This window comes from Coptis chinensis, chromosome 7, assembly GCF_015680905.1.
Source record: "Coptis chinensis isolate HL-2020 chromosome 7, ASM1568090v1, whole genome shotgun sequence".
NCBI classification, from domain to species: domain Eukaryota; kingdom Viridiplantae; phylum Streptophyta; class Magnoliopsida; order Ranunculales; family Ranunculaceae; genus Coptis; species Coptis chinensis.
In genome coordinates, this window is record NC_141462.1 from 46,138,439 (window position 1) to 46,151,491 (window position 13,053).

At 32.0% G+C, this 13,053-nt stretch overlaps 1 protein-coding gene and 1 long non-coding RNA gene across 2 annotated transcripts; one reads left to right on the top strand and one right to left on the bottom strand.

Moving 5' to 3' along the window:
• Positions 1 to 274: 274 nt before the first annotated feature.
• Positions 275 to 848, bottom strand: LOC147487694 (SAUR-like auxin-responsive protein family). Its single transcript, XM_086572849.1, has one exon. The coding sequence runs from the start codon at positions 846 to 848 to the stop codon at positions 486 to 488; it is 363 nt and encodes a 120-aa protein (XP_086428975.1). The 3' UTR covers positions 275 to 485.
• An 8,155-nt stretch (positions 849 to 9,003) lies between these two features.
• On the top strand, positions 9,004 to 12,794 carry LOC147487695 (uncharacterized). The gene is made up of 2 exons (XR_015202384.1): positions 9,004 to 9,520; positions 12,064 to 12,794. It is a non-coding gene; the product is annotated as an uncharacterized LOC147487695 (long non-coding RNA).
• The last annotated feature ends 259 nt before the right edge of the window (positions 12,795 to 13,053 follow it).

The following is a 13,053-nucleotide window of genomic DNA, read 5'->3' on the forward strand; positions in this document are numbered from 1 at the left end:
GAAAACTTTATACACAAGAATTTTTCTTTTCATGCTAAACAAAGACTGTTGGAACTGGGAACTAAACATAGTAGCGCTTGCACCTCACATTACAGGGCTAGCACATTCATAAGCTAGAAGAGCTGTTGCAATACATGAAACTGCTGTTTTTTCTTCATCTGGAAGTTAGATTTTATTATGTGAACTGACTTACGTTTTTTTTTTTTTTTTTTTTGAACAAATTATTGGGTTAGGCAGACCCAAACCTGTATTGATCAATAAGTGCTTACATGTGTTGTTCCATCAACATCTTCTATAATGTCATTGAGTACAGCTCCTAGAGGAGGATGGGAGTAAAACATATGATCCATAACAACTAATTTTGCTAAGTAATCTGCTACCCTGTTCGTCTCTCGATAACAGTGGCTAAAGTTGCTCCATTGAAGCTGAGTCTTCAATAATGTCATTAAGTTATATGGTGACTGAATGAATCATTATGGACACAATCAACAGATTCGTCTATCCGGTTGAGTAGCAGCACAATGGATGACACGAAGGAAAATCTTCTCATCACAGGGGATGCACAGCTTTGAGTCAGAAGTGAACTCATACTCCTCACGAGCTCGATCAAGCAACGCCTTGAAGAGAGGATGCTTGAGTAAGGTGACTTTGATAACAAATCTCTTGCACTCTTCTCCTACGTAGACTACCAAGTGACCCTTCGGAACGTCCCTCGGAATGGGCTCCTCATGCAGAAAAGGACATAGAACCCACTGACAACAGTGGTCATAAGTTGAAGATGGTAAGACTTTAGTTCCCATCTTTCTCCATTTTTTAAGGCATGCGCTGATGAACCTTCCCTTCACCATCTTATGGGGGAGTTAAGTGATCGATGGGAGTGGGGAAATGTACTTAGAAAGTGAGGGTGAGGTAGAGGACGATGTGGGACGAAAGTGGAAGTAAGGTTTATATAGCACTAGATATGTATATATATACCTATAATATGGGAGCAATCAATGTTTGAAATGATAGGTAGCTATGAAGAAGTGTGATATTTTAGTGAGTGATGTAGCCCTTTTTGTGTCAAACTATGTTTTCTCCTTTTTTTATAGTAATAATACTCTTTGAGAAATTGTACGAATATGCACAGCATTACAGTACGGATAGGATATAGAATCTCTCTCTTACTTAGATCTCCTTTAAGAGAGCATTACACGGTTGATTTTTAGGAATTCTAAAAGATAGAGACCCCACAAGCTGAGAGTAGAAAGGATAGGATATGATAAAGGAATGATTGAGGATGGGATAGAATTCTTGGGCAAAGCGCTAAATCTGTTTATATTCCAAATAAATCAATTTCATATCTCAAATAAATGGAATTAGCTATGGATATTGTAGAATATAATTTTTTGTTCTAGTGGAAATATGGGTAGAGAGGGGCATACAGAGGTAGGGGTGTCAGTTATTGGTGATGTAAGAACCAAGAACTATTTAATTTTGGGTTTCAGTTTTGGTTCGAATTCTTTCCGGTTCTTAAAATTGTAGAATCTTATCTATAACCACTGATTCTTAGTGGGTATTTTCTGTTCCGGTTCTTCATTTTGGTTATTCAAAAATTTATTATTTACACACATTTTTTTATTTTTTTATTAATCTTAATAAAAAATGTATATTAAAAACATAAATATACTGCATGAACGAGTCGGTTTTTAAATATTAATATAAGCAATTATATTATTTAATAATAAAATTAAGTAAAACCATATATTTAAGATTGTAACTTGTAAGCTATATATTTATATTATTTATAATATTAAATACTAAAAAACTACATATTATATTAATAAATATAATTTAATAATATATAAATAAACATTTTGAGTTTTTATATATTTTATTTAGATATTTTTTTATGTTAAAAATACGATAACATTTAGTTTCTGTTTAGTTATGGTTTGATTCTTTTGTTTAAAAAATTATTCAGTTCCGGTTCTATATGGTCTGATTTTTTTAGTATCTATTTTTAAGAACCGTAACCGCGTTTTTTTTTTCTACAGTTCCGGTTATGGTTAAACGGTGGTACCCATTCACACCCTTACAGACAAGATTACACAGCAGGCTTGCTATAAATTCTTGGGTTAACTAGTATTATCCCCCCACTAGATGTGCCAATTAAAATTTTCCCCCCACTAGATGGGAAATTAGGGTCTCTCCCCTAAATACACACAAAAAAAAAGTCAAAGTGGGTTGACCGAATTTTTTTTGTGTGTATTTAGGGGAAAGACCCTAATTTCCCATCTAGTAAGGGAAATCCTAATTGGCTCATCTAGTAGAGGGTAACACTAGTTCACCCTAAATTCTTTAATAACACTCCGTCATTCACGTGTGTTGAGAAATTGGACCTTTGTGGCTTTATCTACAAGATCTCGATCTATATGCCTATATGTACCTTGTAGGACTTGGGTGTCCATTGCTTGTCCTACTTGTGTTTTAGAACACTCCACGAACAGAAAGATTTTTTTGAACTTACATAAACTCTTTCCTGAGTCTTGGCCACATCGAAAGATCTATACACTGTACTCTATAGTAACTATAGACTACAAGTTGACTCCACAAACCTTGTATTATAAAATCGTTCTCTATATTATAAAATTCCTGAAATACAAAAAAACACATAGTTATTTTACCCTTTTAAGCATGTAGAATCAACTGATCTTTCATTGCATCCTACTGCTATACCCTACATATTTGAGAAGTCTCAATTTTTCCAATTTTATTTTCTGCATGCTCTTCGCTGGGACATAGCCTCGTTGTTTCTATGTTTGATTCTCATAATCATTTTGGCATTTATTTCATCGAGATCCCAGTTAACCTGATAACCAACTGCTTATAACCACCCTTCGGATATTGTGGGCAAAAATAAGCGATTCCTTGCAGCCACATATCCAAATAGAAAAGCGACATGTGAAGTATACATGAACTTAACAACTCATATATGAGGTGATTTAAGCATTGAACAGCTAGCTTAGTTGATTGTCATTGCAATGGTATGGGTTCTAGGGTCCATGGAGAATAATGTGATAGAGGTCCAATGTAGATATAACCTTTCAGAGTGTTTTACAATCTTGTTAGTTTTAGAATGATTTGAATACCATATATATTGAAAGCAAGAACTAAAATTTCGATATCGGTTAATATATCGGTGTACTCAAAAACCGAATATATCGGATATATCGGATATCTCGGTTTTTGTGGTGACCAGTTCAAAGTTTCTAAAATATCGGATATCTCACCGATATATCTCGGATATCTCGCCGATATATCTCGGATATATCGGAAATTTCAATATTAAGTTATTAACAATTGATCAAAAAGTCAACTGATATATATCGATTATCTCGGAAATATCAATTATATCGGCGATATAAACTTTTATATCGGAAATTCCGATATATCTCGGAAAAAAAGATTCAATATTCGGTGGATATATGTCGGAAATATCGATATCGGTGTACCAATTTACCGAAATATATTGGCGAGATATCGGATATCTCGGCGATATTTTGGGCCATGTTTTAAAGTAATACAATGGTGTGATCAAGGTACAAATCACAAATCACTAATGTGATAAAATCGCTAATCTTATTTGGAGTCTAGTTAGATTTGCTTACCCTATGAATAAAGATGTGTTAAAATAAACCTTGAACAAAACAAAAGCAGAAATGACATGAGTACATGACTCATTCTTGTTTCAGCTTGACTACCCTAAACTGTATCTGATCTCTGATTTCGTCTAGTTGCTTACAGCCATATTGCTTTGATGACTACAAGCAAGCAATAGAGGGTAATATTAATTTTGAATTTGTACTTTAGAAGTCGGGACTGTTGTATTGTGAAAAAGAAAAGCTTTTGGTTAATATCGTAGTACTTCAGTACTGTTAATATTAATTTATATATATATATATATATCTTATATAGCCCGGCCTCTAAAAGGACCTTAAATAAGTACCAAATCTAAAACACCCACAACTTCACCTACAAAATGATTTAAACCCTAATCTTTTGTGTATATGATCCGCTAACTATAAAGAATATCTCTACAAAAATTCAACTTTCGTTTGATAATTTTTAACACCCAAGAAAAGATAAATGCAAAAACTAGACATTTACGGACCTTTTATATATATATTCAAAAGTGGAAAACAATTTTATCTAAGTTAGAGGATATCAAACGAGTTGAATTTTTGTAGAGATGTTCTTTATGGTTAGTAGATCATATGCACAAAATATTAGGGTTTAAATCATTTTGTAGGTGAAGTTGTGGGTGTTTTAGATTTAGTACTTATTTAAGGTCCTTTTAAGAGCCGGGCTATATATATATCGAGCAGGTTCCGTTTACCATACTTTTTATACTATAGTTTATATCACACTCTCTTACAAAATGAGTTAAGTGCTAATAATTTGTAGATATGATCTACCAACCATTGATAACATCTCCACAAAAATTCTTCTCATTTAGAAATCTCTAACCTAGTTAAAAATCGATCTCAATTTTGATTTTTTTTAAAACGACTCAGATTTTTCGATTTTGCAATCATCTTTTGACATAGTTAAACATTATCAAATGAGTTGAAATTTTGTAGAGGTGATCTTCATGGTTAGTTGAACACATCCACAAAAAATTATGTTATAATTCACGTTGTACGTAAAGTTGTGGGGCATGATATAAACTATGGTATAAAAAATGTAGTAAACGGAACCTGTTTGTAGGAGTAAAAAAAAATCGTTGACCCAAACCCGTACTGACCCGAAAACAGACCCACCCCGCTCCACCACTTTTTTACGTGGTCAGGCTATGGGTGTAGGTTCTATGCTCAAATGCGACCCGTCAAGCTGCCCGACCCACACTGTGTTAAAAGCCATTGACCCGCACAATTTCAAGACTCTAGCTCTAATATTTTTGTATTTTGTTTATATATTTTTTTAAGTTTTGTAGGAATTTGGGAGATATGAACACAAACTTATGAGTTCAACATCAATTTCAAATATTCAAGTTTAAACATTGGGCAAATATCAAAAGTTCAAATCAACTTTTGAATTTTAGAGAAAATGAATTATTTATCCTTGTATTAATTTCGAATTCTTTTAGTTTATATTTTATTGTTTTGTAGCATAGATCCTAGCTTCTATCTTCATTTTATCATTCTATGGAAAATAATCAATTTACAAATGGTAAATCACAAGAAAAAAGTTTCAAATTTGCAAATATGGTTTTGGGTTCAAGGTCATTTTTTTTTTTATTTTGTTTATTTTTTATTGATTGATTCCAATTTTTTTTTTCTATGTTGTGAATTGGAAATATATTACTTGTAGAATTAGAAAGTTTTTTTTTGGGTGAAATTGGGTTAAAATGATAATTTCCACCTGACTCAGATGACCCGCCCCGTAAGCTGACTCAACAAGTCAGGTGATGGTACTAAGACCCTTGTTAGCAATTCGGGATATGACAAAAATTTGGTACAGGAATAATTCGTAAATTATTCGGTGATTCAAAAAAACGGCATGGTCAAATATTCGGTCAAAAATTCACAATATGACAATTATATATACGGTGTTTAATTAATACGCGTTTTAAACGTTTGGTTGCAAAAATTTGGAAGTAAAAAATTCGTGATATTATGTTAGTAAATATTAATAATAGTTGTCATTCTTTACAACATAACAAACATATCTAAACAATTTAGCTACAAAAACATTGAAACCAATTGAATGGTCCATATAGGTATCTTCATTTATTTGTTCTTGGATTGAAATTACCGTTCAAATTTCAAAATACACACATTATGACATGACAATTTAAATATTGCCCAAAAAGTATAAAAGTAAAGTTTTTGGATTAATTTATCACTAAAAATGTAAGAGTGATGGAAATTAAAGTAAGAGTGCGGACATAAAGTACATAAAAAATAACAAAAACGCAATCGAATTTTCATTCATTTTTTTTTTTTGGAGTTTCGCAAACATTCATATTATTTAAAATTCGAAGTATTATTGTTTCCTTCCATGAAATAATTTGGCAAATTGCTAACAAGGACTAAGACATGATAGTTTATCCTACAATAGTGATTTAATATTAAAAATTTGACCCAGCATTGTGACTTTTGGTCACTGTTTTTTTGTGTGTATATATATATATATATATATATATATATATATATATATATGCCTTTACTATTTTAAAATTATGTGATAACAATAGTGATTTAATATTAAAAACGTGTGACCCTACTTATAATTATGTGATAAAACACCCAAAAAAAATAAAATAAATAAATACTACATACAAAAATGTTAAATAAGTGATTCAATTTTTGTAGATTATTTTATAGAATGGGCCAGAGGTGCGTAGCACCCAGTGTTCTAAAAATCGGTCTTGTTTTGCCCTTATAATTATGTGATAACTACGAATTTACCCCTACACCCAAAACAAAATAAAATAAATAAATACTACATACAAAAATGTTAAATAAGTGATTCAATTTTTGTAGATTATTTTATAGAATGGGCCAGAGGTGCGTAGCACCCAGTGTTCTAAAAATCGGTCTAGGCGGTGCTCAACCGACTCGCCTAGGCCCAAGTCGTTTAAAAAATCGGTGGACCGATTAGGCGGACTAATCTGCCTTTAAGCGATCCAGTCAAGTTTTTTTTTTTTTTTTTTTTTTAATGATTAAATGTCAAAAATTAAAGACCTGTGTAGGGTTAAGATTTGAATGAGTAAGAAAGAGTGTGTTTTTATATGAAGTCAATATTCTTTAATTATTACGCATTTTTGTAGTAAGTATCTTTGTTTGTGTTTATTTTTTGAGCTATGGTAAGTGATTTTCTTCATTTCTTGTAGTATAGATGTGTGTTATTACTATATATTATAAAATATATTAGGAACAAAAACCGCCTAGCCCGTCTAGGGTAGGCGCTCTCCCACTGCCTGACTACTGCCTAGCGTTTTTTAGAATATTGGTAACACCTGCATCAAACTAGTTATAGTAATGTTTACAACTTTTCTAATCCAGGTACCTCATAAGTTATCATTCCATGCTTAGGTACTAGTCAATATGCATACACCATGCGTGTGTGTGTGTGAGAGAGCAATGGTAAGAGGGACCTACTACATTTTCAATTGCATATTCCCTCTATTATCCTTAAATACCACAAATATTACAATATTCATCAAAAACAATTATTAAAATTTAATATAGAAAGGAGGGGCAAATTTTTAAAAAAATATGGTTGAAGAGTTACATAAAAAATTATAAATCACGGGACTGTAGATAAGAGTCAGGGTTTTTTCCAAGTAGTTTAGATAGTAATACGAGGTGAGAAATGAATACATGATTTTTATTATGTAACTTTATTTTTTGAAATTGAAGTTGAGGAATGTCTTGGGATTAGAGGTGTGTATGGGTATCCGATTACCCGAAACCGAAACTATTTATAGCAGTTCTGGGTCATAAAATGTTAGACTAATTAAAAATGGGTCTTTAATAACTGAACCGATAAAGAACCAAATCTGTTAGAACCAAATCGTAAAAAACCGATAGGTACCCGAACTGAAACTAGAACCGATTATTATGATTTTGATATATAAAATTTACAATTATATTACACTAAATAAATGCAAACCCAAACATTATAATATATAGTTTTTTTTTAGGTGTAAACTTCTACTAAATATATATGGATAACATAATAGTAAATTTATGTTATTAAATATAAGTTTTGTAAGATTACATTGAACACGTGTATTATAAATATTAATAATAATGTCAACAACTACACACATGTATACTATGAATTAACTAATAAACGTGGACATGACAATATTTATGTAAGTGCACGTGCTTGATATATTACACAGCACGTGTATACATGTATATATATGATAATTAATGAATGTGTATAATACTAACAATTGTAGTACATGCATGTACTTATTCTATATGTTAAAATTTAGTATATGATATATATTTATCTAGGACATATGTATGTACGTATAATATAATGTACACGTATTCGATTTGAAATACAAGTTATATATGTGTATTTACAATTTATGAGATGTATTTAAAGTGTTTTAAAAAAATTCAAAAATTATTGAATTTAGGACTATTACAAGTGTTATTGTCACACTAAAAACCAACTTTTATATTGATTATATAATTAAAAACGTAATTTTATTAATAATAAGTATAACCTGAAAAAAAACCAAAACCGATTTAATTACGGAAAAAAAACTGAAATAACCGAATCCAAAACCTATCCAAAACCGATAAGAATCGAACCGGAACCGATCTATGAACACCCCACTTAGGATAACAGGTATATTCATTCCCTTTAATCTATATATTGTGGTTTTGAATGGTTGGAATAATGGAGGAAGTCCACATTTCAGATCCATTCTCGAGTAAATTAGTCGGATCAGAAGTGCCTTTGCAACTGTATATCTGCATTCTGCAGAAGGCATTGAAAAGTTCTTGACCAATTTGCAGAATGTAAAAAGTTTGTCCGTACCAACGCTTCTTAGAGATCCAAACCTTATTTCTCTAGCAGTTAAAAACCAGCTAAGTTTAACTGTAAAATGCGAATCCTGGTCTCCATCCAGGTTCACACGAATGTGTGAGACTCAATTTTTATATTATAATAGGATGCACCCGTGCCGTACGGCACTGATAACCCAACACTTCTTACCCATTTATATTTTAGATGTATTATTTTTTAAACAATGTGTTGTCCCATCAAAAAAGTAAATTGAGTGTTAAACTGTAAGAGCAAACTGGATGCATTAACTTTCAAGGACCTAAATTCCGCCACGTCACAATTTGCTGAAAAAGTATAACAACCCTTGGATAGGTGCCGACTGTTTTATTAGATAGATATGTATATGACACGTGTCAATATTATCAAAGAAACTCAATTCCTAACAAATGGTCCCGAATATATTCAAACAGTTCTTGGTATTTGGTCATATTGGTGTTTATAAGTGTGTGAAAATATACGTCTGTAAGACGCGGTCTTTTTATGTGTTTATTAATTTATTTTTTTCTTCTTGATGCAATGTCCCAAAAGTTGGAGAATTTCCCATGGCATGCAATGGTACGAACAAGACAGTTCACCTACGTACACTCCTACAGAGACTTAAGACGTGCAGTGACTGTCTTAAATGGAGGGTACTCAGTCCCCAAAATGAGACAGTTGCGTGGAAGCCTGGAAGGTCACAAAAAGAAGAGATATTTGATGAGGTTGGGTGGTAGGGAGCTTGTTAAGGAATTTGGTGCACATGAGGCTTGGCCCTCAACCATGGGCAAGACAGCTTGTGGTGTCTATAACAATCAACGGATTGATTTGATTCAATTCGTGCACGTGAAAGCAGCAGCAGTATTTCTATAGCTGGCATACTTACCCCACCTTAGTCCTCACCATCGATTCTTACCCCATTGCTTCATGTCTCGTACTCTCGTTAGACCACGGTTTTACAATGAAGGAGGTATGTATAGGTAATTGGCTAATTTTAGGTTAGATACTTGGATTTGCTTTACTGATGGGGCTTCTGCTCTTCTCAAATTAGTTCAGCCTACTGCATGGTCTGAATGTAAAAAGGTTGCATTATTTTCATGTTATCAAGGGAGAATAGTACTGTTTTGGATAATGTTTTGCTGTCTAGATAATGTAACACATTATAGTAATACTTAGAGCCAACTTACCTGGTTAAACTGGTGTAAAATAATTGTGGTCGAAATGCGTATTCTTTTTACTGTTAGGCTGTTTTAGACGACACACTAAACCAGTAAACCACTAGAAGCAAAATACTCTTGGTGGTGCTCTGCTGTCTGCTCATATATCCCGCTTAGTTGTTTTCTGCGGCTTCTCTTGGGCCCAAAACTCAAAAGACAATGAGCATTGGCCTGTGTTGTGCTTCACGAATTTGGAAAGTCATGGACTAGAGCCGAGAATAGCTATGAAATCTCCAGCCCATCCTTAGATATATATTATAGCTATCAAAAAAATCTGTTTAGACTCCCTTAATAACTCTTTAGGGACTTTATATTAGGGGTGTAAAAAAGGCCTTCAGCCCGCTTGGCCCGACCTAGCCCATGGGCCGAAAAAGTTTTCAAATTTAAGCACTCATGCAATTTGAGGGCCGGGCTGGCCCTCAGTCCACTTGGCCTGGCCTAGCTCATGGGCCGAAAAAGTCTTTAAATTTAAGCCCTCATGCAATTTGAGGGTTGGGTCGGGCCGGGCCGGCCCTCACGTTTTGAGGGGAAGGTAAGGCCTAGATGTGAAAGCATGAGAGTGGCCCTCAATCGGACCCTCAAAGGCCATTACAAGGCCCGCATTAAGGCCATACTTTTATATATAATTTTATTTATATTTTGTTAAAAAGTTCGTAATTGTATAAATTAAATAGCAAAATGAAAAATATGTTTTACATAAATCAGTGATTTATGTAGGCTCCTTTAACGTTACATGAAAAATCTAGTTCAAAATAACAAATTATTCTCTTGTCGGGATATGAACCTGGGTCACTTCACCATATATAAACAAGAATAAAATATAAATCAGAGTGATTTGATATGATCCTTAGTATATGGTAATGAAGTTTTTAATCAACTTCAACTAATCATACACAAGTTATTCTACAACCTACAACACTATATCATATTTTTGGTCTCATATACATTTCTTATTGAAATATAATACATATGCACATCAAACCTAAGAACGAAACTTTTGAATTTTATTATCTTACAAATTTTAGCTAAATTATTAATTAAGTACATTAACCAAAGTCAAGATTGAGAAAACTTATTATTTAAACGTGATAATGAATTTATCGCGTATCAATTTAACAAGATTATACTGTAAATAAAGAGTTTAAGAGAGTAATCAAACCCGACTCTCTAGCCCGACCCTCAATTCTCTAAAGAGAAGACTGATGTGAGGGTTAAGGCTTCATAATTTTAGCATTGGCTCTCATAAGCCCTCCTCTCACTACATGAAAAGGTCGGGCCGGCCCGACCCGTTTTACACCCCTACTCCATATCTTATGTAGCATACAAATAATATTTCTCTTTTCAAAATAAAAAAACAAAAATAAAAACAAATAAACAACTACTAACCTACCCAATTAAATAACTAAAACCCAAAATAGTAATAAATAAATAACAAAAAAACTTACTTATATTTCAACAAACAAAAAGAAAAAACAAATAAAAATTTGGGAAAACTTCACTTTCCTCATTCTCAATTTCTCTCTCGATCTCTCTTTTTTTTGTCACATCCCACTTTTTATAATTTTAGTTTATATTAATTTTGAATAGAGAAAAAAAAAATCATATGGTTCTCTATCTATTATTAACTTGAACATATGGTTCATATATATGGTGTATATAGATGTCAAAAAAATATGATGATTTAATTTAGTTTTTTTTTGGGGTGTTAAGGCTTATTATTTTTTATTTGTCTAATTTGTTTGTCAAAATATAGGTTTTTTTTTTTACTATTTTTGGTTTTAGTTATTAATTAGGTAAGTTATTTGTTATTAATTTGTTTCTATGTTTGTTTTTTGAATTTTGAAAAGAAGGAAAATGATTTTGATGCCACATAGGAAATGGAGTTCCAAAGGACTTATAGAGGGAGTCTGAGTAGAACTACTCTATAGCTATACCTTCTTGGCTCTATTTTTTGGAGCCCTCACAGAGTCTCCAATTATTTCAAAACACCATTGCTAATCTATATTTTTTGGAGCCTTCACAGAGTCTATTTATTTCAAAACACTATTGCTAATCTTCCTCTAGGCTAATTGATAAGTACCTAAAATTGTATCTTTTATATATAATTTTATAGGCACTTTATAATATCATTTATGCTTAATTACGTATTTTTAACGTAAAATTATACATTTGCTTTATTCCACGACATTATGCACATTTTTTTTGTCATAAAAATTTATTTGCATATATGTGCATGTTTTTGGAAAAGTCCCATGCAAAATATATTTTATTAATTTGGTTTAATATTTTTTTGTAGGAAATAAATATGTTGGTCAAAGCCCAATCAAGGTCTGAGCCCATGAGCCAAAGATGATCATTTAAAGAATCAATAAGTGAGAGCTCATAAAATAAATTATGCTATCAAGAATGGAAGGAAATGTTAGAGAATTGATAATTATGGAATAAAATCAAGAAAGGATAATCACAACTACCATTATATATCCTTACCATTTTCACCCCATTAAATATCCCCATTTCAATTAATCATTTATTCTCTTGAATTTATCATATCAAATCATTCCTTAATACCTTATATTTTTGCCACCATATATATTCCCCCACATCCTCCATATTCATGCTAATCACTCCATTCCTAATTCAAAACCATATCATTCCATTTTATCATTTATTTGATTACCAATTTATATTTTCTTCCTTCATCATGCCTTGATAATATCTCTTCTATATTCTATTTCCTAAATTCTTTTATCTTATATTTTCTTTCCATATCCCAAAGATTATTTTCATTTTGTGTGAAGATATTATATGCACCAAGATATTCTTTGTGGAAGATATAAATAGAGAAGAGAATTGGCATTGAGGACACACCCATTCGACATCCATTCTATCTCCATTCTAGTATCCAAGTAGTAGAAATTTTGCTTTGTAGTTTTAGTTCATTTAATTAGTGAGGAAGAGTGCTCTTGAGTGTGTAATTTTCCGAAGATCAACATCAAAGCAATAAAGGCGGTTTCAATGTTCACTCTATCTCTTGTCTTTAATTATTCTTTCATGTTAATTAATAACATGGAGGGCTAAGCGGAAAGTGAAAGCTCTCCATGAAATTCTTGTTATTTTGTTTTTGCCATTTTTGTTAGAATCTCCACTATATGTGTTTTTGATGAAATCCAATGATATATATTTTTAATTGATTTTTGCACTAAGGTTAAATGTGCATGGTTTCTATCACCGTGAAAAATACGGGGTATTTTCCATTGTTAGTTTATTCTTTTTGTTAAAAATCTTT